This window comes from Chlorocebus sabaeus, chromosome 17 (genome assembly GCF_047675955.1).
Source record: "Chlorocebus sabaeus isolate Y175 chromosome 17, mChlSab1.0.hap1, whole genome shotgun sequence".
In the NCBI taxonomy this organism is placed as follows: domain Eukaryota; kingdom Metazoa; phylum Chordata; class Mammalia; order Primates; family Cercopithecidae; genus Chlorocebus; species Chlorocebus sabaeus.
Window position 1 is genome coordinate 18,160,394 of NC_132920.1, and position 25,950 is coordinate 18,186,343.

The 25,950-nt window shown below is 41.7% G+C and overlaps 1 protein-coding gene across 3 annotated transcripts in view; it reads left to right on the plus strand.

Moving 5' to 3' along the window:
- Window positions 1-149: 149 nt before the first annotated feature.
- KDM1B (lysine demethylase 1B) overlaps window positions 150-25,950 on the plus strand; it is a 67,638-nt gene continuing 41,837 nt past the window's right edge. For 2 of the 3 annotated variants that reach the window (XM_073005683.1, XM_007973593.3), the window contains exons 1-7: window positions 151-319; window positions 632-675; window positions 4,943-5,042; window positions 6,404-6,531; window positions 7,952-8,041; window positions 11,369-11,480; window positions 16,461-16,577. In XM_073005683.1, coding sequence (XP_072861784.1) covers window positions 4,956-5,042; window positions 6,404-6,531; window positions 7,952-8,041; window positions 11,369-11,480; window positions 16,461-16,577 — 534 coding nt within the window. In that variant the 5' untranslated portion in view covers window positions 151-319; window positions 632-675; window positions 4,943-4,955. Of the gene's footprint in view, window positions 320-631; window positions 676-4,942; window positions 5,043-6,403; window positions 6,532-7,951; window positions 8,042-11,368; window positions 11,481-16,460; window positions 16,578-25,950 lie in introns of all 3 variants that reach the window. The other variant, XM_007973591.3, reaches the window with a different exon arrangement.

Below are 25,950 nucleotides of genomic sequence, written 5' to 3' on the forward strand. Positions count from 1 at the left end.
CACTCCCGCCCCGGACCTCGTTGCACAGACTCCACCCCCTTCCCCAGGCGCCTGGGTTTGCGCAGCGGCGGAAATGGGCAGGGCGGAGCGAGCGCCGCGGCTAAAGCGAAGGCGGGGACCCTACCCATCCCTGGTCCCGTCGGCTCCTCCCACCCCGGGTCACGCCGTGACAGGGGCGGAAGCGGCGGCGGCGGCGGCGGCGGCCGAGAGGAGGCTGGGGCTCGCCGCGCGGCTCCTGCCGTCCTGTGCGCGCGGCGCGCGGCTCCGGAGAGGCGCCCGCAGTCCAGGGCGGCGCGCACCGCCTCGCTGGCGCTCAGAGGTGGGAGACTCCCCACTCCGGGGACGTGCGTGGGGACCGTGGCGAATTTCGGGTGACAGCGTTGCATAAAGCAGCCTGGTTGGGGTGCAAGCCCTCCCTCTCCCCCTGTGCAGCGCCCCTCACCGTAGTGGGAGGTGGGCGGGTGCCCCAGGGACGGATACCTCCTGCCCCGGATTAAAAGAGGGTGCGGGGTGGGTAGCTGTCTGAAGAAGGGGGAATTCCCGGGCTAGGGTGTTGGGGTAGTGGGGTCGCCAGATTCGTCGCGATGTTGCCGGTCTCCTAACCCCCCTACAATGTTTCCTTTCTGTACAGCGGTGCCTTTTCCCCGAGACTCCCGGCACCTCTTCAGCGAAAAGGTGAGCCCCGGGGCAGTTGCTTCTCCGACTTCGAAAAGCTTCCGAAAGCTTCTCGGAAAGCGAGGCGGCTGCAGCTGGCACCGGGAGTTTGGGGCTCCCTCCTGGTGACTATCAGAGCCGCGGGAGAACCCCACGGTCCTGGAGTAGGAACTCCCTCGCTCGTTCTTCCCGGCCGGTAGGGTGCGGCCCGGAGCCCGCACAGCCTTGCAGGTGTTGTAGTAATCCTCTGGCACAGCCACCACGCATTGAGACTTGATGAGCATTGCCAGGTTGCTGGGGTAACTCCTCTGGGATTGGAGATTTGGAGGAGGGGTGGCCCGATTAGGGTAGCTGTTAGTCAACGGCCGGGCAGCTGACAGGTGAAAGAGGAAGGAAGAGGCCGACCCAGCTGTAGAAAGTTAGGGTTCAGTGATGTGGAAACCAGCCACATAGAGGCCCAGTCTTCCCTTGGGTGATCCTGGAGGACTCCCCAGTCCACTCCAGTTGGGGAATCCCCCACACCACGTATACACACATAACTCAAGGCTTTGGCTAGTTTTGTTTTGTGTTTTTAAATCTATTTTAGTGGCAGAAAGGCGAGTGGGAGGGAAGGCTTCTTCAGGAGGTACATGAGAAAATTACCATCAATAATTAATTGTCTTGCAGGGAGAGTCAACAAAAGATGTCTAGGCAATTGGGGATTTAATATTGAATCATTGAACTGCATGCTGAATATTGAATAATTCAATATTGAATTGTACTGGATCCCTATTTCTGAAGATTTGATTAGTATGGGAGTAATAAGGTGCTAGTCCCCATTATTTTAAGTGTCCCAAAGGAAAATTACTGTTTCTGTTGTCTCTGAAGAAGTTTCTAGTAGTTGGTCCTATTTTTAGAAGTTGTACTGACTCCACTATGAATTTGTATTTTAGATTGGTCCTTTTGATTCATATTTGTATGAATTCTGTGTGTTTCTTAAACATCTTTTTGAGGCCAGGCGCCGTGGCTCACGCCTGTAATCCTAGCACTTTGGGAGGCCAAGGTGGGCGATCAGTTGAGGTCAGGAGTACTTCAAGACCAGCCTGGCCAAGGTGGCAAAATCTGGTCTCTATTAAAAATACAAAAATTAGCCGGACGTGGTGGCACACACCTGTAATCCCAGCTACTCGGGAGGCTGAGGCAGAAGAATCCCGTGAACCTGGTGGGGTGGAGGTTGTAGTGAGCCGAGATGGCACCACTGCAGTCCAGCCTGAGCCACGGAGGAAGACTCCGTCTCAAGAAAGAAAAAAAAAAATTTTTTTTTGAATAAGCTGCTTCAGAAAAACCTAGGAATTATAATGAAATTACATATTGATATATCCACTTATATATTTACCAAAAAAACCCACTTTTTTCTTTTATCACATTAAAAGAAAACCAAAGCCAAATTTTGAATGCTTGAATTAAAAATTAGAAATATGTGTATAATGTTGAGCATGAAACAAATTGATTATATTTAGGTGTGTTTATTAATTTGAAAAATCAAAAAGGAAAACATTTTAATATACTAAAAAGTTTTTTCTTCATTTTAAGACCCTATAAAGACCCAGCAAGTGGAAATATATAAATTACATTAAGTGTCAAAAATTCTTAGAATGGGTTCATATAACCCTCAGTTGTATAAAGTTGAAAATATACTACCATAAAAACCTTCAGTCAGATTTAATAATGGCTTTTATAGCTCATGTTTTCATTTCCTTGTTAACTATTTCTTGAATTCTTTGTTGCATTAAGTACATATTTTCTAGTATTCAGTTAGATTAAAATGTTTGATGAAATTTCAGGAAACTATACTTTCTTTTGAGAATGCACACCTTCCCAGGTGACAGGGTCAAATGTTGCATGAACCTAGGCTGATTCATTTATGTTCCTAAACCTCACATTTGACTTCAGATATTTTTGCTATAATACTTACACATGTAAGTATTATATCTATGCTATATATTTACAAATACTGTATTATATATTTACATATGCTATATTTGTGGTTCATGTTGTGAATAATGTCAGGTATATTTTATATATAAATGAAGAGATTTGTATATTTACATATATAAGAATTCATATTTGTATGTGTCTGTGGAGAGATTTGTTAGAGTGGATGGCCTGTTTAAAATAGAGTCCAAAAAGCCTTCTTTGGGTATAACAGTTATAGGTAGATAGTACTTTTTTTTTTTTCGAGACGGAGTCTTGCTCTGTCGCCCAGGCTGTAGTGCAGTGGCACGATCTCGGCTCACTGCAAGCTCCGCCTCCCGGGTTCACACCATTCTCCTGCCTCAGCCTCCGGAGTACCTGGGACTACAGGCACCCGCCACCATGCCCAGCTAATTTTTTTTTTTTGTATTTTTAGTAGAGACGGGGTTTCACCATGTTGGCCAGGATGGTCTTGATCTCCTAACCTCGTGATCCGCCTGCCTCGGCCTCCCAAAGTGCTGGGATTACAGGCGTGAGCCACCGTACTGGCTGGTAGATAGTACTTTTAACATTATTAGCATTTTCTACAACAGTGTGATAGATGCTGTAGAATTAAATGGCAGTTTATTTAATGCTTAAAGAACTATAATGCATTTCAGAACATGTAGGGATTATGTGTTCACAGCTAACATGATATGTATTGGTTCTGAGAAAGTGAAGATTAAGTCAAAGGAGTCTGGGCGCAGTGGCTCACACCTGTAATCCCAGCACTTTGGGAGGCCGAGGTGGGCAGATCACGAGGTCAGGAGATCGAGACCATCCTAACACAGTGAAACCCCGTCCCTACTAAAAAATACAAAAAAAATTAGCCAGGCCCATGGTGGGGGGCGCCTGTAGTCCCAGCTACTCGGAAGGCTGAGGCAGGGGAATGGCATGAACTCGGGAGGTGGAGCTTGCAGTGAGCCGAGATCACGCCACTGCACTCCAGCCTGGGCAACAGGGCAAGACTCTGTCACAAAAAAAAAAAAAAGTCAAAGGAAAATTATCTGTAACATTGATGTCAAGATGTCCCAGAGTCAATGTAGATGGCAAAGTGAATTTTTCCATAGGATGTTAATAATCCATGAAAAATACTCTTATGAGTGTTAATACAGCTCACAAATATGAAACAATAGGATTACAAGCTCCTTAAAGCTTTTCTCCAAGACTAAGATTATATATCTGGAATTTGTATTTTATGGTTCTACTTTTCCACTTTCAAATTCTTTATCCATTGTTATGTCCTATTTATTTTTCGTTTATCATTTTGTGTGTGCATGTGTAGTTAAATCCAATGGATCAAGGAAGGAGATGAATGATAATTATAGATTTTATATATTACTGAGTATGCTAAGCATTTTTCATTCCTTATCTAATTTAATTGAAAAAAATTCTGTTAGCTCTTAATCTTTCATAGCTGCTACGTATTATTTCTCTTGTAGACTTTGGTTCTTAATATTTGTTTAACCATGCTGCTATTGGACTAGTTTGGGAAATTTTTTCCAGTAGAAGATACCAGTGCTTCTATCTAATTTAGATCTGTATATTCAGTAGTGACTAGTTGGTTTTCTTAATATTTATTTGTTGAATGGTACTAAGAAGGAATGAATGAGTTTTCTTTTATTTTTTTTTGAGATGGAGTCTTTCTCTGTTGCCCAGGCTGGAGTGCAGTGGTGCAATCTTGGCTCACTGCAACCTCCGCCTCCCTGGTTCAGGCAATTCTCCTGCCCCAGCCTCCTAAGTGGCTGGAATTACAGGCACATGCCTCCACACCTGGCTCATTTTTGTATTTTTAGTACAGATGAAATTTCACAATGTTGGTCAGACTGGTCTCAAAATCCTGACTTCATGATCCGCCTGCCTGGGCCTTCCAAAGTGCTGGGATTACAGGCGTGAACCACTGTGCCCGGCCATGAGTTTTCTTTTTGAAGTATAATAAGAGATCAAAGTGCAGGAACTGCTAAGAAGACACAGTAAAATGGGGAGGAACATAGACAAAACTAGGTGGTTTTCCTCATTGAATTTTATAAACATAGTGTGATTTGTTTATTGGTCACACTACTTGGAGCTGAGGTGGGAGAATCGCTTCAGCCCAGGAGTTCCAGGCTAGCCCGGGCAACATGGCGAGACGTCTCAAAAAAAAAAAAAATAAATAAAACATAAAAATAAAATTGTAACTTTGTATTCAGGCAATCTAACATACATTCTTACCTACTAAAGTGTGTAATAACTTGCTCCAGACTGTTAAAAATATTTGCAGATGCTAATATTTAATGCTCTGATTTTTCTTTTGCAGATTATTTAATGTAATGGCAACCCCACGGGGGAGGACCAAGAAAAAAGCATCTTTTGATCATTCTCCGGATAGCCTTCCTTTGAGGAGCTCCGGTAGGCAGGTAGTGTTCATTTATTCATTCAACAAGCCTTTTTTGAGCATGCAGAATTACTGATTGGGACTGGAGAGTTAGAGTTGAAAAGACTACTCCAGTCCTCAAATTGCTTGTATTCTAGTGGAGAAATTCTCAGTATGGTCATAACACAGTGTGATAACATGATAGAATATAGAAAATAGAAGCATTATCTGGCAGAGGGAACTGTAAGTATAAAGGTGTAGAGTGTGAATCATCATAGGATGTTCAGAGAATCACAGCTGTGTGGTTGCTTCCAGAATGTGAGGCTGGGGCCAGATCATGGCTGGCTTGGATGTCATTCATAGGAATTTGGACTTCAGCTTGTAGTTGGTTGAGTGCTATTGGAGGGTTATGTATTGGGCTTTTTGGGTAGGGCTTTTATTCTTTTAAAAGAAAAAATTGAGCAATGTAATCTTTCTCTATGATTTTTCTAGCTTTTTATTTAAATTACTGAGAGGGGGCTGGGCATGGTGGCTCATGCCTGTCCCAGGACTTTGAGAGGCCGAGGCAGGTGGATCACGAGGTCAGGAGATCGAGACCATCCTGGCTAACATGGTGAAACCCCGTCTCTACTAAATATACAAAAAATTAGCTGGGCGTGGTGGCAGGCGCCTGTAGTCCCAGCTACTCAGGAGGCTGAGGCAGGAGAATGGCTTGAACCTGGGAGGCGGAGCTTGCACTGAGCAGAGATTGTGCCACTACACTCCAGCTTGGGCGACAGAGTGAGACTCCGTCTCAAAAAAAACAAAAAAACAAAAACTGAGAGGGTATAACTGCTCTACGTAAAGAAAGAAAAAAAAGTCTCAATTTGGGGAATGACTTGTTTTTTTTTTTTTTGACTCATGTCACTTTTTTTTTTTCTTTTTCTTTTGAGACAATCTCCTCTGTCCCCCAGGCTGGAGTACAGTGACACAGTCGTGTGTGCCACAATGCCTGGTTGGTTTTTTTTTAATTTTTAGTAGAGACAGGGTCTCGGTATGTTGCCCAGGCTGGTCTTGGACTCCTGAGCTCAAGTGATCCACCTCAGCCTCCCAAAGTGCTGGGGATTACAGGCATGAGCCACCACATCCAGCTGATGTCACTTTTTTCTAAGAAAGACTCATATGAATTTAGTTATTTGCTTAGACATGTGTTGTTAAAATGCTAGTTCTCTATCTCTAGCAAGTTAGTAAATTACTCGCACAGTGCAGTCACCAGGAAATTGCTGTATCGTCATCCCTAACCTACTGCCAGGATGGTTTTCACCTTCATGTTTAGAACTCAGATGTGATTTCAGTAGTGAACCTTCATCCTTAGTCATTTTGCCATCATCGGTGAAATTTTAACGTCAGCTGTGACTCCCTTAGGCGAAGAAGAAAGCAACAGAGACGACAGATGAGGATGAAGACGGTGGGTCGGAGAAGAAGTACAGGAAATGTGAAAAGGCAGGCTGTACGGCAACATGTCCTGTGTGCTTTGCAAGTGCTTCTGAAAGGTCTGTTTAGATGTGTGTCTTGACCTCCCATTTCTGCTTGTTCTTTGTGGAAACATCATCCTTGAAGTTCTTTGTGGAAGTTCTTTGTGGAAACATCATCCTTGAAGATAGTTTTCCTAAAGATAGATACAGATACTATAAGTCTTCTAATCTAATAATAGAGACATTGCCCCGACATTCCGTGCACACCACACCCGCCTCAAGGCCCTCCGTGTGTTAGCCCTAGCCTACCGGGAGAGGCCACACCCATGTCAACTTTGCAACACAGTGTCCTCAAATCCAGCCAACCATATCTACCTCTCCGAGGGTTGAGGGTGGGTTGGTGTATGTCATGGGGAAGACAGTGGAGAGAACTCATGACCTCTCTGCAGACACCAGCATTTGTTTACTTTTCACTGTGCTTTTCTCTCTCATGTAATGTGCCGCCTCTTCCCATATGCACGTAAGGGTCTCCTAGAAACTACAGCTAACTGCAGCCTTGCCATTTTTATTGTGGGGTGACCCAAGTATGACCCTTTTTTTTCTTTTTTACTTCCAGAGGAAAATCTTTAATTAAGGGTTAAGGTTCAATAAAATCTAGAAAACAAATCCTATTTGTTTTTAAACACAAAGAGGGCCAGGCATGGTGGCGCGTGCCTGTAATCCCAGCACTTTGAGAGGCCGAAGTGGGTGGATCACTTGAGGTCAGGAGTTCCAGACCAGCCTGGCCAACTTGGTGAAACCCTGTCTCTACTGAAAATACAAAAATTAGCTGGGTGCAGTGGCAGACGCCTGTAATCCCAGCCACTCGGGAGGCTGAGGCGTGAGAATCGCTTGAACCCAGGCGGCAGAGGTTGCAGTGAGCCCGAGATCATGCCACTGTACTCCAGCCTGGGAGACAGAGTGAGACTCCATCTCAAAATAAATAAATAAATAAAATAATAAAAATAAACACAAAGACGTGGCGGTGATCGTGTTCATAGTGGCATGATTTTTCACTCTTTTGCTATATTATCAACTGTTTGACAAGTTATCTTTGCCAAATTGCCTGCTTGATGTTCAAATTACAGCTGACCAGATTCCCTCGCTGTTCAGTACTGGGCCCCATGTTATTCTCTCCTGTCCACCTATGCAGCCAGCAGCAAGCACAGTGGCATCTGCCCTTATGTGTCATAAAACCCTATTGTTGCCCCAAGGAGTCTTCTTAAGACTGCTAAGCCCCAGGCAGCCAGCTAGCTTAGGTCCCATGGTCTAAGTCCCTGCATCCTCCCTGTGTATTATTATCTGCTAGTAATCCATTCCTGTTTCCCCTGTCATTAGGGAGCTAAGTGGAGATAACGCAAAATGGGTTCATAGATGGTGCCTGCAAGATGCTTTTTTAAAAAATGGGAGGAGAAATGTTTATTCATTCCCAAAGCTATATGTTTTTCACTATTTTCAGATGTGCCAAAAATGGCTACACCTCCCGATGGTATCACCTCTCCTGTGGGGAACATTTCTGTAATGAATGCTTTGACCATTACTACAGAAGGTAGGTTCACTAACTGTGTGAGATTTCCGTGGAGAAGGGGACCGTGGCGGGGCACTGTGTGTTGTCAGCTGATTAAAGCTTAGTCCCCAGGCTTACTGAATTATTCAGCTCTTTCAGCCGTGCCTGCGATGACTGTAACTTGGACAAGAACTTTGATGTTGTAGTTTGTGTGTGTGCTTGTTTATGTGTGTGCACACTCAGGGGTCAAAAAATACCTGCCATGAAATAGTTATTTTTTTTTATTTTTTTATTTTTTGAGGCAAAAGTCTTGCCCAGGCTGGAGTGTAGAGACATAATTTCAGCTCACTGCAATCTCCGACTCCTGGGTTCTTTAGTAGAGACAGGGTCTCGCCTTGTTGGCCAGGCTGGTCTCGAACTCCTGGGCTCAAATGATCCTCCTGCCTCGGCCTCCCAAAGTGCTGGGGTTACAGGCGTGAGCCACTGCATGCAGCGAAACAGTAATTTCTTTAGTCTGAAAGTTCTGGAACGTCTGGGAGATGTTGATTCTCTTGTTTTCAATTTCATTCATTTGTGCTCTAATTTTTTTTAATTGTGTTTGCTTTAGGTTTGATTTTTTCTTATTTAGTTTCGTAAGCTAGTAGCTTAAATTATTTTTAGATCTTTCTTCTTTTCCAATAAATACATTTTTAAATGCTATAAATTCCCCTGCAAGTAGGTTGTGATATTTCACAACTTTTGACAACTTTTATTTTCATTTAGTTCAAAATATTTTTTAATTTCCCTTGAGTTTTCCTTTTTGATCCATAGGTTATTTAGAAGTAAATTGTTTAATTTCCAAATATTTGGGACTCTTGCAGCAGTTTTTCTGTTGCTGCTTTCTAGCTGAGTTCAGTAATGGTCTGAGAATATACTTTGTATGATTTCTGTGTTTTAAATTTGTCAAAGTTTGCTTTATGACCCGTAATGCAGTGTATCTTGGTAAATATCCCACGTGCAGTGGAGAAAAGTGTGTATTTTACCATTGTCAGGTGGGTCTATCAGTGTCAGCTAGACCAAGTTGATTGGTAGTGAAGTTCAGGTCATACACACACACACACACACACACACACACACACACACACACACACACATCTTTCTGATTTACTCCTACCTGATCTTTCAATTACTAAGAAAAGTGTCTTAAAGTCTGCAATTATAATTGTTAACATTTCCAACTATAATGCAGATATGTCTATTTTTCCTTTCAGTTCTATACATTTTTACCTCATGTATTTTTTTCTTGAGATGGAGTCTCTGTTGCCCAGGCTGGAGTGCAGCGGTGCGATCTTGACTCACCATAACTTCTACCTCCTGAGTTCAAGCCATTCTTCTGCCTCAGCCTCTCAAGTAGCTGGGATTACAGGCATATGCCTCTGCACCTGGCTAGTTTTTGTATTGTTAGTAGGGACGGATTTCATCAAGTTGACATAGCTGGTCTCGAATTCCTGACCTTGGGTGATCTGCCTGCCTCAGCCTCCCAAAGTGCTGGGATTATAGGCTGGAGCCACCACGCTCAGCCTCATGTATTTTTGAACTCTGTTGTTGACATTGTACTTCTAACGTTGTGGATTCTCTCAAAATTAACCCCTTTATGTAATATCCCTTGTCTTCTTATCCCTGATAATATTCATTATTCACATTAATGTGGCTGCCTCAGCTTTTTAAATGTTAGCATGATACACCTTTCTTTGTTTCTTTACTTTTTACCTTTCTGAGTCTTTGTATTTAAAGTAGGTTTCTTTTCTTTTCTTTTGAGACAGGGTCTTGCTCTGTTGCCCAGGCTGGAATGCAGTGGCGTGATCTTGGCTCACTGCAACCTATGCCTCCTGGGTTCAAGTGATTCTTGTGCCTCAGCCTGCCGAGTAGCTGGGATTACAGGTGTGCGCCACCATGCCCGGCTAATTTTTGTATTTTTAGTAGAGACTGGATTTCCCCATGTTGGCCAGGCTGGTCTCAAACTCCTGGCCTCATGTGATCCTCCTACCTTGTCCTCCCAAAGTGCTGGGATTACAGGTGTGAGTCGCCATGCCCAGCCTAGAGGAGATTTCTCGTTTACACATATAGTTTTTTTGTAATCCCACTGACAATCTGTCTTTTAATCTGTGTGTTTATGCTATTCGTGTTTTAAGTGATTGTTGATATAACTGGATTAAAATATCTTGCTAGCTGTTTTCCATATGGTACATTTTATTCTTTTTCCCTTCGCTCTGCCTTCTCTGATTTTGTTTTTTTTTTTTGAGACAGAATCTCGCTCACTCCCCAGGCTGGAGTGCAGTGGCGCGGTCTCGACTCACTGCAAGCTCTGCCTCCCGAGTTCACGCCATTCTGCCTCAGCCTCCCAAGTAGCTGGGACTACAGGCGCCCACCACACCTGGCTAATTTTTTGTATTTTTAGTAGAGTTGGGGTTTCACCATGTTAGCCAGGATGGTGTCTATCTCCTGGCTTCATGATCTGCCCACCTTGGCCTCCCAAAGTGCTGGGATTACAGGCGTGAGCCACCGCGCCTGGCTGCCTTCTGTGATTTTGATTGAGCATTTTTATGATTGTATTGTATTTCATCTACTGATGTAATTTTTAATGACTGCCCTAGGATTTACTACACACATTAAAAAATATTCTAGGCCAGGCGCAGTGGTTCACACCTATAATCCCAGCACTTTGGAAGGTTGAGGCGGGCAGACAACTTGAGTTTAGGAGTTCGGGGCCAGCCTGGCCAACATGACGAAACCTCGTCTCTACTAAAAGTACAAGTTAGCCAGGCATGGTGGTGGGCGCCTGTAATCCCAGCTACTTGTGAGGTTGAGGCACAAGAATCCCTTGAACCCAAGAAGTGGAGGTTGCAGTGAGCCAAGATTGTGCCATTGCACTGCAGCCTGGGTGACAGAGCAAGACTCCATCTCAAAAAATAAGATAAAATAAAAATATAAAAGTATTCTGAGCCAGTTCCAGCTGCTTGGGAGCCTGAGGCAGAAGGATCGCTTGAGCTTAGGAGTTCGAGGTTGCAGTGCACCGTGGTTCATGATTGCATCTGTGAACAGTCACTGTACTCCAGCCTGAGCAACATAGCAACACCGTGTATCAAGGGGAAAAAAAATAAAAAAATTTAATTTCTCTTTCAAATAATACTATGCCTTTCTTAGTTTTAGATACTAAAACTGACAAGAATATACCCCTTCTGACAGCCTGTTTTATGGGTGCCATAATAACTTCTTCTACTTTTATAACAAGGCTAGTTAAGTTTGTTACGTAAGATTTACTAACCTGCCTCTTGTTTTGAAAAACCTGATTGCTTGTAGTTGGATATATTAATTTTTCTTGTTTTCCAGCCACAAGGATGGATATGATAAATATACCACATGGAAAAAAATATGGACTAGCAATGGCAAAACTGAACCTAGTCCCAAAGCTTTCATGGCAGACCAGCAGCTCCCCTACTGGGTAAGGAGAATGGTGCTCTCCATCTGTGAAGTATTTGTGGAGGCAAATGCAAGAGGAATGGATGAAAATGCTGTGTTTAGGAAATCTCTTGTTACAGTTGTTGTTCTTTCTATGACTATTAAAGCAAATATTTTTTATTTTTATAGAAAACTCAGATATTTCAACATCGTATGAAAGAGGAAGCTAGGCTGGGTGTGGAGGCTCATACTTGTAATCCTAGCCCTTTGGTAGGCTGAGGTGGGAAGGTTGCTTTGTGCCCAGCCTGGGCGAAGTGAGACCCTATCTCATAGTGAGACCCTATCTTTACAAAAAAAATTTTTTTTCAAGTCGCCAAGAGTGGTGGCAGGTGTCTGTAGTCCCATCTATTCAGCAGGTCGAGGTGGGGTAATTGCTTGAGCTCAGGAGTTCAAGGCTGTGGTGAGCTGTGATTACACTACTACACTCCAGCCTGGGTGACAGAGTGAGAGGCTGTCTCAAAAAAAAAAAAGGAAAAAAAATTGTTTTAAAAAAGAAAAAACTAAAGGCTCACCACCAGCTGGCTGAGCTTGGTACATAGCTTTTTAATCCTTTTTTTTCTTTTCACATTTTTGTCTGTTTAAACACAATTTCATGCTTTATATACATGTACTGATTAGGTTTAAAATCAGGCTTCAGATACTATTTTTGTAACATTTAGCTTTTTAAAAATTAATTTGGGCCAGGGCTGTGGCTCACACCTGTAATCCCCGCACTTTGGGAGGCTGAAGTGAGCAGATCACAAGGTTAAGAGAGCAAGACCATCCTGGCCAACATGGGGAAATTCCGTCTCTACTAAAAATATCCAAAAATGAGCCAGGCGTGGTGGCACGCGCCTGTAATCCCAGGTACTCGGAAGGCTGAGGCAGGCGAATTGCTTGAACCTGGGAGGCGGAGGTTGCAGTGAGCCGAGATCGTGCCATTGCACTCCAGCCTGGTGACAGAGTGAGACTCTGTCTCAAAAAAAGAAGAAAATTAATTTGACTTCGTATTCTTTTTTCATTTAGTCATTCTTTGAAAATATATTTTCATTATTACATAATATTGTTGAAATATACCACCATTTAATAAATGATTCGCTATTTTTTTTTTTTTTTCCTGAGACAGGGTCTCACTCTGTTGCCCAGGCTGGAGTGTGGTGGCACAATCTTAGCTCACTACAACCTCCACCTCCCAGGCTCAAGAGATCCTCCCACCTCAGCCTCCCTAGTAGCTGGGACTCTCTGCACACGCTACCATGCCTAGCTGACTTTTGTATGTTTTGTAGAGATAGCATTTCCCCATGTTGCCCAGGCTGGTGTTGAATTCCTAGACTTAAGTGATCCACCTGCCTCAGCCTCCCACAGTGCTGGGATTACAGGCATGAGCCACCACCCCCAGTTTTTTTTTTTAAAGATGGGGTCTTGCTCTGTCACTCAGACTAGGGTGCAGTTGTGGGATTATGACTCATTGCAGCCTCAGTCTCCCAGGCTCCAGTGATCCTCCCACCTCAGCCTCCAGGGCCGCTGGGACTACAGAGTGCACCACCATGCCCAGCTAATTTTTTAACTCTTTATAGAGACAGGGCTCGATATCTTGCCCAGGCTGGTCTCAAATTACTGGACTCAAGCAATCCTCCCACTTCAGCCTCTCAAAGTGTTAGGATTACAGGCACGAGCCCCTGTACCCGGCCAATTTGCTAATTAAAAAAATATTATTAGTAATGCTGAGCTTTGTGCATGCTTAAAGATTTTTTTCATTGAAGTAAAATTCGTATAACATAAAGTTAACCATTTTAAAGTGTGCAGTTCAGTGGCACTTAGTATATTCAAAATGTTATGCAATTACCACCCCTATCTAATTCCAAAGTATTTTCATCACCCACAAGGGAAGCCCTAATTCTTGCTACCCCCAGTTCCTGGTAACCACTAATTTGCTTTCTGTGTTTATGGATTTATCTATTTTGGATGTTTCATATGAATGGGATCGTGCAACATGTGACTTTTTGTGTCTGAACTTTTTCACCTAACGTAATGTTTTTGAGGTTCATATCCATTGTAGGATGTGTCAGTACTTCATTCTTTTTTATGGGTGAATAATATTCCATCGAATGGATATGCCACAGTTTTTTTAAGCATTCATCTATTGATGGACATCTAGATCATTTCAAGCATTTAGCAATTGTGAATAGTGCTACAGTGAACATTCTTTTACAAGTATTTGTTTGAATACCTGCTTGCAATTCTTGGGTATGTACCTAGAAATATAATTGCTAGATTGTATTTGTTAATTATATGTTTAACTTCTTGAGGGACCTCAAACTCTTTTCCATAGTTGCTCTACCGTTTTTCATTCCTGTCTGTCGTGTATGAGGGTTCTGATTTCTCCACGAGTTTGAAGTGGTATCTCATGGTGGTTTTAATTTGTGTTTCCCTAATGACTAATGCAACCTTTCATGTGCTTGTTGTCCATTTGTGTTTCTTTGGAGAAATATATGTTATCCTTTGCCCATTTTTGTTTTGTTGTCTTTGAGATGGAGTCTCGCTCTGTCGCCTAGACTGGAGTGCAGTGGTGTGATCTTGGCTCACTGCAGCCTCTGCCTTCTGGGTTCAAGCCATTCTCCTGCCTCTGCCACCTGAGTAGCTGGGATTATAGGTGCACGCCACCACCCTGGGCTAATTTTTGTATTTTTAGTAGAGACGGAGTTTCACTATATTGGCCAGGCTGGTCTTAAACTCCTGACATCAGGTGATCTGCCTGCCTCAGCCTCCCAAAGTGCTGGGATTACAGATGTGAGCCACCTCGCCCGGTCTTCCTTTGCCCTTTTTAAGTTGTTTGTCTTTTTGTAGTTGAGTAGTAAGAATTATATATAATTTTTTTTTTTTTTTTTGAGACAGTTTTGCTCTTGTCACCCAGGCTGCAGTGCAATGGTGCCATCTTCGGCTCACTGCAGCCTTCGCCTTCTGGGTTCAGGCGATTCTTCTGCCTCAGACTCCCAAGTAGCTGGGATTACAGGCACCCACCACCACGCCTGGCTAATTTTAGTAGAGATGGGGTTTTCACCATGTTGGCCAGGCAGGTCTCAAACTCCTGGCCTCAGGTGATCTGCCTGCCTCAGCTTCCCAAATTTCTGGGATTACAGGCGTGAGCCCCGTGCCTGGCCTTTTTATGTATTTTGGATACTAAACCCTTATTAGAGCTATGATTTGCAAGTATTTTTTCCTATAGATTGTTGTCTTCTTTGGTAGAGCCCATTGGTGCCCAAAGATTTTTAATTTTAAGGAAGTTCAATTTATCTGTGTTTTTGTTTTGTTGCTTTTGGTGTTATCACTTAGAATTCATTGCCAAATTCGAGGTCATAAAGGTTGACTTTGTTTTCTAAGAGTTCTGTTGTTTGAGTGCTTATGTTTAGGTATTATTTTATCAATTTCAAATTAATATTTGTGTGTGTGTAAAGTAGGGTGTCTAACGTCGTTCTTTGGCATATGGATATCTGCCCACTTTTTAAAAATAAACTTTATTTTGGAATCATCTTTTTTAAATTATTTATTTATTTATTTATTTTGCGATGGAGTCTTGCTCTGTTGCCCAGGCTGGGGTGCAGTGGTACGATCTCAGCTTACTGCAACCTCCACCTCCCAGGTTCAAGTGATTCTCCTGCCTCAGCCTCCCGAGTAGCTGGGATTACAGGCGTGCACCCCCATGCCCAGCTAATTTTTGTCATATTTTTAGTAGAGATGGGGTTTCACCATGTTGGCCAGGCTGGTCTTGAACTCCTGACCTCAGGTGATCCACCCGCCTTGGCCTCCCAAAGTACAGGCGTGAGACACTGCATCAAGCCTGGTATCATTTTAAATTTGCGGAGTTGCTAAGATAGTACAGAGAGTTTCCATATATCCTTCATACAGCTTCCCTTAACGTTGTTGTCTTACATACCATGATTATTTGTCAAAGTAAGAAATTAACTTTGGCATAGTACTAATAACTGTAGATTGTATTTGGATTTCGTCAGTTTCTTCACTAATGTTCCAGGATCCAAAGCAGCATACCACATTGCATTTAGTGTGCATACTTGTTGACTAACTGAAAGTAAATTTCAGTTTATTTTATGCTTTTTTTTTTTTTTTTTTTTTTTTGAGACAGAATCTCAGTCTGTTGCCCAGGCTGGAGCACAGTGGTGTAATCTCAGCTCACTGCAGCCTTGACCTCCCCAGGCTCAAGCCATCCTCTCACCTCAGTCTCCTGAGTAGCTGGGACTACAGGCATGAACCACCACACCCATCTACTTTTGTGTTTTTTGTAGAGACGGGGTGTCACTATGTTGCCCAGGCTAGTCTGGAACTTCTGGGCTTAAGCAGTTTGCCCGCCTCAGCCTTCTAAAGTGCTGAGATTACAGGTGTGAGCCACCATGCCTGGCCCTGATTGTTTCTTTAGATTAGAGCTGGAAACCTTTTTTTTTTTTTTTTGAGATGAGTCTCATTCTGTCGCCCAGGCTGGAGTGTAATAGTGCGATTTTGGCTCATTGCAGGCTCCGCCTCCTGGGTTCATGCCATTCTCCTGCCTCAGCCTCCTGAGTAGCTGGGACTACAGGCACTCGCCACCACGCCCAGCTAACTTTTTGTATTTTTAGTAGAGACAGGGTTTCACCGTGTTAGCCAGGATGGTCTGGATCTCCTGACTTTGTGATCTGCCCGCCTCGGCCTCCCAAAGTGCTAAGATTACAGGCATGAGCCACTGCGCCCGGCCTAGAAAACCTTTCTGACAAGACTCAGATCCCCTTGGCACTTTCCTCACCTTGAGAAAGTATTAAAGCAGAAATTATCCTAATGAGGTGAAAGTGGATTATTTGGATGGTGGTGATGCAAGGAGGAGAAAAAATACTTAGGATTGCTAACAGGTTGGAGAAGATGACCAGGTGGTGGAGAATAGAAATGGTAACTGAAGATTAGCTCACTTGTTCATCTTGACTTGATACTTCCCATCTAGGTTCAGTGTACAAAACCTGAGTGTAGAAAATGGAGGCAGCTTACCAAGGAAATCCAGCTTACTCCACAGATAGCCAAGACTTACCGATGTGGTATGAAACCAAATACTGCTATTAAGGTATGTTCTCTGTCTTTTTGCTTTTGAATTAATTGATACATTAATGTAGTCAGCAAATAGTAATGGTGTATGTTTTTCATGTATTGTGTTGATCATTCTATCAAGGTTGTATTTGCATGCATGTAATAGAATCCCAACTATAATGGCTTAACCAATTAAGGATTTTACTTTTCCGTCATTATAAGCGGTTAAGACAGGCTGTCCAGGGTTGGTTTTGTTGCCCAAGGAAATCTCTTTGTAGTTTCCACTCCAGGCACCTGTAGTCTAACTTCCATCCTCAAGGCCACAAGGTAGTTGCAACACCACCAGTCATGTGTTCAAATTCTAAGCAGAAAAGGGTGGAACAGTCAAAGGGTAAGAGGGTTGTATCAGCTGAGCCTGTCCCTCTTTTACTGGGGGAAACAGGAACTTTCCTGAAAGTTCCATCAGTAGGTTTCTATTTATATCTCATTGGCCAGAACAGGATCATGCAGCTACTCTGGTTTTAATTTTTTTGTTAGGTTTGGTTTGTTTCGTTTTTATATAATGATGTTGATACCATAAATGCAGCTTCCCTAACTACAGTGAGGACAGAGGAAGAAAATATTTTACAACTGAGCATGTTGCAACAGTAAACAAAACCGGATCCTATTAGTGAGGAAGAAAAGATTAACTGATATGCTTGGCAGTTAGGAATCGGCCATCATTGTTATAATTTGCCTTTTTTGAAATTACTTACTGTTTAAAAACTTAGTGCCTAGTGCATTAAAGGTGTTAATCTACATAAATGCCACTGGTACCTGCAGTACGTTAAAGAATATTAGGAATCATTTTAATCTCGGAAGTAAAATACTTTGTTTCTAGAAATTGAGATAAAATTAACATATTATAAAATTCACCCTTTTAAAGCATACAATTGAGTGGTTTGTGGTGCAGGTTGAGCACCCTAGTCTGAAAATCTGAAATGCTCCAAAATCTGAAACTTTTTGACCACTGAGATGATGCTCAGAGGTTCTGCTCAAAGGAAATGTTCATTGGAGCATTTCAGATTTTCAGATTAGGGATGCCCAACTGGTAAATATGTTGCAAATATTCCAAAATCCAAAATCCAAAACGCTTCTGGTCCCAAGCATTTCAAATAAGAGAAATTCAACCTGGGATTCAAAATATAAACATCATATTTTTATGATGCCTGGGATTCAGTAAAAGCCTGGGATTCAAAATGTAAACATATTATATTTTATTATATTTAATAATAAACTATACAGTTTATTTTTTGTGCCTGGCATACTTGTTTCTTATTAATAAAAATATATTAGGAGTGGCTGGGTGTGGTGGCTCATGCCTGAAATCCCAGCACTTTGGTAGTCCGAGGCAGGTGGATCACCTGAGGTCAGGAGTTCGAGACCAGCCTGACCAACATGTTGAAACCCTATCTCTAGTAAAAATACAAAACTTAGCTGGGTGTGGTGGCATGTGCCTGTAATCTCAGCTACTCGGGAGGCTAAGGTAGGAGAATCACTTGAACCCTGGAGGCAGAGGTTGCAGTGAGCTGAGATTATGCCATTGCACTCTAGCCTTGGCCACAAGAGTGAAACTCCATTTAAAAAAAAAAAGAAAAAAGAAAAAAAGGAGGGTAATCAGTGAATTATATCATAAATTTATGTTTAATGTTTACAAAACTACCAAATGTCTTTCATGGTTGTACCATACTACAACATTTTGTAGTGCTACATGTATATACACATATATACACACACCCCACAGTTTCTTCATCCACTCGTTGATTGATGGGCATTTGGGTGGGTTCACAATTTTGCAATTGTGAACTGTGCTGCTATAAACGTGTGTGGAAGTATGTTTTTTGTATAATGACTTCTTTTCCTCTGGATAGATACCCAGTAGTGAGATCGCTGGATCAAGTGGTAGTTCTACATTTAGTTCTTTAAGGAATCTCCACACTGTTTTCCACAGTGGCTACACTAGTTTACATTCCCACCAGCAGTATAGAAGTGTTCCCTGATCACTGCATCCAAGCCAACGTCTACTGTGTTTTGATTTTTTGATTATGGCCATTCTTGCGGGAGTAAGGGGCTATCACATTGTGTTTTGATTTGCATTTCCCCAATCATTAGTGATGTTGAGAATTTTTTCATATGTTTGTTGGCCATTTGTATATCTTCTTTGAGAATTGTCTATTCATGTCCTTAGCCCACTTTTGATGGGACTGTTTGTTTTTCTTAATGATTTGATTTCATTGTAGATTCCGGGTATTAGTCCTTTGTCAGATGTATAGGTTGTGAAGATTTTTTCCCACTCTCTGGGTTGTCTGTTTACTCTGCTGACTGCTCCTTTTGCCTTGCAAAAGCTCTTTAAAGTCCCAGTTATTTATCTTTGTTTTTATTGTATTTGCATTTGGGTTCTTGGTCATGAAATCCTTGCCTAAGTCAGTGTCTAGAAAGGCTTTTCCAGTATTGTCTTCTAGAATTTTTGTAGTTTCAGGTTCTAGATTTAAGTCCTTAATCCATCTTGAGTTGATTTTTGCGTAAGGTGAGATATGAGGATCCAGTTTCATTCTCCTAAATGTGGCTAGCCAATTATCCCAGCACCATTTGTTGAAAAGAGTGTCTTTTCCCCACTTTGTTTTTGTTTGCTTTGTTGAAGATCAGTTGCCTCTAAGTATTTGGGTTTATTTCTGGGTTCTTTGTTATGTTTAACTGGTCTGTGTGCCTATTTTTATACCAGTACCATGCTGTTTTGGTGACTATGGCCTTATAGTATAGTTTGAAATCAGGTAGTGCGATGCCTCTGAATTTGTTCTTTTGCTTTGTCTTGCTTTGGCTATGCGGGCTGTTTTTGTTTCCATATGAGTTTTAGAATTTTTTCTAATTCTGTGATGAATGATAGTAGTATTTTGATGGGGATCACTTTTAATTTTTAGATTGCTTTTGGCAATGTGGTCATTTTTACAACATTGATTCTACCTATTCATGAGCATGGGATGTATTTCCATTTGTTTGTGTCATCTGTGATTTCTTCCAGCAGTGTTTTGTAGTTTTCTTTGTAGAGGTCTTTTGACTCCTTGGTTAGGTTTATTCCTAAGTATTTTATTTTATTTTGCAGCTATTGGTAAAAGGGTTGAGTTCTTGATTTGACTCTCTGCTTGGTCGCTATTGGTGTATAGAAGAGCTACTGATTTGTGTATGTTAATCTTGTATCTGGAAACTTTGCTGACTTCTTTTATCAGTTCTAGGAGCCTTCTGGAAGAGTCCTTAGGGTTTTCAGGATATACGATCATATTGTCAGCAAACAGTGACAGTTTGACTTCCTCTTTATCGATTTGGATGCCCTTTATCTCTTTCTCTTGTCTGATTGCTCTGGCCAGGACTTCCAGTACTATGTTGAAGAGGAGTGGTGAGAGTAGGCATCCTTGTTTTGTTCCAGTTCTCAGAGGGAATGCTTTCAACTCTTCCCCATTCAGTATTATGTTGGCTGTGGGTTTGTCATAGATGGCTTTTACTACATTGAAGTATGTCCCTTGTATGCTGATTTTGCTGAGAGTTTTAATCATAAAAGGATGCTGGATTTTGTCCAGTGCTTTTTCTGCATCTATTGAGATGATCATGTGATTTTTGTTTTTAATTATGTGGTATATCACATTTATTGACTTGCATATGTTAAACCATCCCTGCATCTCTGGTATGAAACCCACTTGATCATGGTGGATTATCTTTTCGATATGTTGTTGGATCCGGTTAGCTAGTATGTTGTTAAGCGTCTGCGTTAGCTAGTATTTTGTTAGTGTCTGTGTTCATCAGGAATATTGGTCTGTAGTTTTCGTTTTTGGTTATGTCCTTTCCTGGTTTTGGTATTAGGGTGATGCTGGCTTCATAAAGTGAATTAGGGAGAGTTCCTTCTTTCTCTATCTTGTGGAATAGTGTCAAAAGGATTGGTACCAATTCTTCGAATGTCTGGTAGAATTCTGCTGTGAATCCATCTGGTCCTGGACTTTTTTTTGTTGGTAATCTTTTAATTACCATTTCAATCTCGCTGCTTGTTATAGGTCTGTTCAGGGTATCTAATTCCTCCTGATTTAAGCTAGGAGGGTTGTATTTTTTCCAGGAATTTGTCCATGACTTCTAGGTTTTCTAGATTACATGCGTAAAGGTGTTCATAGCAGCCTTGAATGATCTTTTGTATTTCAGTGGTGTCAATTGTAATATCTCTTTTTTTTCATAATGAAGTTATTTGGATTTTCTCTCTTCTTTTCTTGGTTAATTGTCTATCAACTTTATCTTTTCAAAGAACCAGCTTTTTGTTTCATGTATCTTTTTGTATATATTTTTTTGTTTCAATTTCATTTAGTTCTGCTTTGATCTTGGTTATTTCCTTTCTTCTGCTGGGCTTGGGTTTGGTTTATTTTATTTTATTTTTAATTTTTAAAATTTTCTGTAGTGTCAGGGTCTTGCTGTATTGCCCAGGCTGGTCTTGAACTCTTGGCCTCAAGTGATCCTCCCTTCCCAGCCTCCCAAAGTGCTGGGATTACAGGCGTGAGCCACTGCACCTGGCACCACACCTGTTTTGTAAATATGGTTTTAATTGGGACATAGCCATGCTCATTCCTGCTCCTGGCACCATACCTGTTTTGTAAATAAAATTTTAATTGGGACATAGCCATGCTCATTGTTATGTATTGGCTGCTTTCATGCTACAATGACAGTATTTGCGACAGAGCCCAGAATATTTATTATCTGGTCCTTTACAGAAAATGTTTCCTGACGCCTTTTCTGACCCATGGGCATGGTATTTGTCTCCGTCTTTTTAAGGTTAATGTCTTCCAACAGTGTTTTCTAATATTCACTGAGGATATCTTTTATGCCTTTGTTCAGTTTATTTCTAGATACTTAATTTGTTTTCCTGTAGTTGTAGATAAAATTGATTGATTTTTTTGTTTTGGACGGAGTCTCACTCTGCCGTCCAGGCTGAAGTGCAGTGGCACCGTATTGGCTCACTGCAACCACTGTCTCCTGGGTTCAAGCAGTTTCTTCTGCCTCAGCCTCCCGAGTAGCTGGGATTACAGGCACCCACCACCATGCCCAGCTAATTTTTTAATATTTTTAGTAGAGATAGGGTTTCACCATGTTGGCCAGGCTGGTCTTGAACTCCTGACCTCAGGTGATCTGCCTGCCTTGGTCTTCCAAAGTGCTGGGATTACAGGCATGAGCCACCACGCCTGGCCTATTTTTTATTATTTATTTATTTTTTGAAATGGAGTCTTGCTTTGTTGCCAGGCTGGAGTGCAATGGCATGATCTTGGCTCACTGCAACCTCCGCCTCCCAGGTTCAAGTAACTCTCCTGCCTCAGCCTCCTGAGTAGCAGAGACTACAGGCATGCACCACCACACCTGGCTAATTTTTTGTGTTTTAGTAGAGACGGCTTCCCCGTGTTGGCCAGGCTGGCCTTGAACTCCTGACCTTGTGATCTACCTGCCTCGGCCTCCCAAAGTGCTGGATTATAGGCGTGAGCCACTGTACCTGACTGATAAAATTTGTTTTTAACTCCATTTTCAAGTTGTGCACTGTTGTGACTATATAGAAATACAATTGACTTCTGTATATTGGCCTCGTACCCAGAGACTTTGTTAACTTCACTTAGCAAGTTTCATAGATCTTTTTGTAGATTCCTTTGGGTTGTCTGCAGATCAGTCATACAAACAATCATGATTGTCTACAAACCTCTTCTCAGTCTTTTTTCCCTTTTTCTTGCCTCACTACATTGGTCAGGACTGCCAGTGATAGCATTCTATAGAGGTGATGAGAGCAGACAACCTTGCCTTGTTCGTGACTTCAGGAGGAATATGTTCAGTATCATATACAGTTCGGCTATAGCTTTTTATAGACATTCTTTATGAGATTGAGCAGTCTCCTTTTTTCTACCTAATTTGCTGATAACTTTTTATGATGAACAGATGTGGGCTAAGAATTTTCCCGCATCTTTTATGATGACCATTGCTTTTTCTTCTTTAGTCAGCAAATGTAATGAATTATACCAATTTGGGAATGTTGAATCAATGTTGCATTCCTGGGGAAAAAAATCCACTTGTTTTTAATATATTGTTCTTTTTATATATTCCCAGATTTGATTGAATTTTGTTAAAGATTTTTGCATCTGTGTTTGTCTTGGATACTTTGTTATTTTCCTTTCTTGTAATAACCTTGTCAGGTTCTGCTTTCAGAGTTATGCTGGCTCTGTGAAACCAGCAGTATGTCCTCTTTTCTATTTTGTTTGTCGTGTAAGTTTGGTATTACTTCTTTTTTTGTGTGTTTGGTTGAATTCACTAATGAAACAATTTGGGCCAGTAGCTTTCTTTGTAAAAAGTTCAGAAATTGCAAATTCAGTTTCTTTAACAGATACATGGCCATTTAGGTGGTTTATGACTTCTTTCCGTTTTAGAAGGTTGTGTTTTTCAAGCAGTTTGTCTTTTTCATCTGTGTTGTCACGTTTTTCATTTAAAGTTGTTCATACTGTTTCCTTGTTCTCCTTTTAATGTTGGTGGGCTCTATCTTGGTATCCCTTCTTTTATTCTTGATGTTGGTGATTTGAGAGTGAGGGAAGGAAAGCACTGATCTAAGCATGGGATTAGATTCCTGGAATTGGTAAGAGCCTTTCCAAAATCTTTCCATTTAGCACTAGATATTTTTCTTTCTTTTTTTTTTTTTGTAAGGCAGAGTGTCACTCTTGTCTCCCGGGCCAGAGTACAGTGGCGTAATCCTGGTTCACTGCAGCCTTGACTTCCTGGGCTCAGGTGATTCTGCCACCGTAGTCTCCCGAGTAGCTGGGACTAAAAGTGTATGCCACCACACTTCACTAATTTTTTTTTTTTTTTTTTTTTAAATAGAGACAGGGTTTTGCTGTCTTGCCCAGGGTGAGGCCCTTGATTGATTCTGGAACTCAACTTTGAAAGTGGAAGGCCTCTCTGAGAAGAGGAAGAGAAAAAAAAATGGGAGGGAGCTGACATGAGGGCATGGGCAGTTCATTTCCAGGCTGTGTGGCTGCCCTGTTGGGAGCTGGGAACTGACCAATGAAAATACCATGAACATGTGAGGCACAGGGGAGCGTGTCCAGCTTGCAGGAGCAATGTCGTGGTTGCACTAAACTTAATTAACTACCTGTGTCCCAGATTACTTGACAATGAAAAGTTGACTCAGTGGCATTTCATTATAATATTTAAAGGAGAGTTCAGCCAAGCAACAGTCAAAAAGAGCTGACTATTTTAGTAGATTCTATTTTTTGAGCCATTTTCAGTCAGCCTGTGTATGCGATGATTCTAAAAATTGTTTCAGATAATTTTTTAAGATTTTAGGTGATTTGTGTAATATTACATTAGTCAATACTAGCTGTGATTTTGTTGTTGTGGTTTGGTTTTGTTTGAGAAGGAGTCTCATTCTGTTGCCCAGACTGGAGTGCAGTGACACCATCTAGGCTTACTCCAACCTCCGCCTCCCAGGTTCAAGCAATTCTCCCATGTCAGCCTCCCGAGTAGCTGGGTCTGCAGGTGCTCACCACCACGCCCAACCAATTTTTGTATTTTTAGTGGAGACGGGGTTTCACCATGTTGGCGAGGCTGGTCTCAAACTCCTGATCTCAGGTGATCCACCTGCCTTGGCCTCCCAAAGTGCTGGGATTACAGGTGTGAGCCACTGCTCTCAGCTACTCTAGCTGTGACTTTTACATTTTGTTCTGTGCTTTGACTAAACTGTAATTGGAGTGATCCGTAATCTGACCTCTCTTTTACTTGCTGACAATTGAATGGACAACTTTGACTTGATCTCTACTAATTCAAACTATGCCTTGCTTTTTGTTTTTTAAATTTTTTCTTGGGTGGTGGTCGTCACTTTCAATATCTCTAAAGTTTTTGAAAACTCAAAGGTTTTCTGTAGAATAACTTTACTTTTAGACAAATGATATATGTTCATTATTGAAAAATTCCAGCAATATAGAAAAGAACAAAGATAGAAAAAATGCATGCAGTCATCATTGTGAAATAACCACCATTGAGTGAGATTCATTCAAGAGTATCTATATAGTGTACCTCTGTGTATATTCAGGGAGAAGGCCTGATTGACAAAGAGCTTCCTGTTAAGGAATAGTACTATACACGCTTTGTTTTCTAAGTTGGTTGTGTCTAATATAATATCAATTTAAAATAAGGAAGTCAAAGTGAAATAAGAAATTGTTGAACATAAAATACTTCTTTATCCCAAGAAATAAGTTTCTAAAAACTCTCTAAAAGGTTAAGAAAATATGAAAATAAGAAGTGGGAATCAGCTGGGCACAGTGGCTCATGCCTGTAATCTCAGCCCTTTGGGAGGCTGAGGCAGGAGTTTGACCTGGGCAACATGACGAGACCCTGTCTCTGCGAAGAATACAGAAATTACCTGGGCCTGGTGACGTGCGCCTGTAGCCCCGGCTACTTGGAAGACTGAAGTGGGAGGAACCCTTGAGCCCATGAGGTCAAGGCTGCAGTGAGCCAAGATCGCACCACTGCACTCCAGCCTAGGTGGCACAGTGAGACCCTGTTCCAAGAAGAAAAGTAAAAAAGTTGAAATCACTCTTAACTTGAAAAAAAAAATAAAACTTCATGTTTCAATTTTAGATGATATTGGTCAATACCCTGTTATGAAATCAGAAAAAATAAATTGTATAACACTTTCTTTTGTTCTCTCCCAATTTTTGTTATGGTTTTGTTTTTTGTTTAGTTTTCTTGGCGATTTTATTATTTTCTATAACTATTCCCTCCATTGTTCACTCTCACTTATATGTTTATGTAGATTTACTGCTCTCTGTAATTTCTCTTACCGTAGTTCCCTCTATCCCAGGTTCTTTATTTTGATTTGAAACCTGGCTGGCTGTATTTTAACATCAAGCATTTTTTTCAGGAGGGCCTCAGAGGTGTCAGATTCCTTACATTTTTGAAAACTTAATGACTTTTCTTCTCACCTCACCTTAGTAAAAGCCTTTATAGTCTTTTTAAATTCCAACTTTTTTTTTTTTTTTTGAGATGGAGTCTCTCTCTGTCACCCAGGCTGGAGTGCAGTGGCGCGGGGACTACAGGTGCTCGCCACCACGCCCAGCTAATTTTTTTGTATTTTTAGTAGAGATGCAGTTTCACCGTGTTAGCCAGGATGGTCTCAATCTCCTGACCTCGTGATCCGCCCACCTCGGCCTCCCAAAGTGCTGAGGTTACAGATGTGAGCCATCACACCCAGCCCTTAAATTCCAGCTTCTATAGATAATATCAAATCTTGTCCCCCAACCCAGTCACCCTCCTTTGAGACCCCTTCATCTTACGGTTCCAGTATGAATCGATTGCTCTCCATAACCTGACTTTTG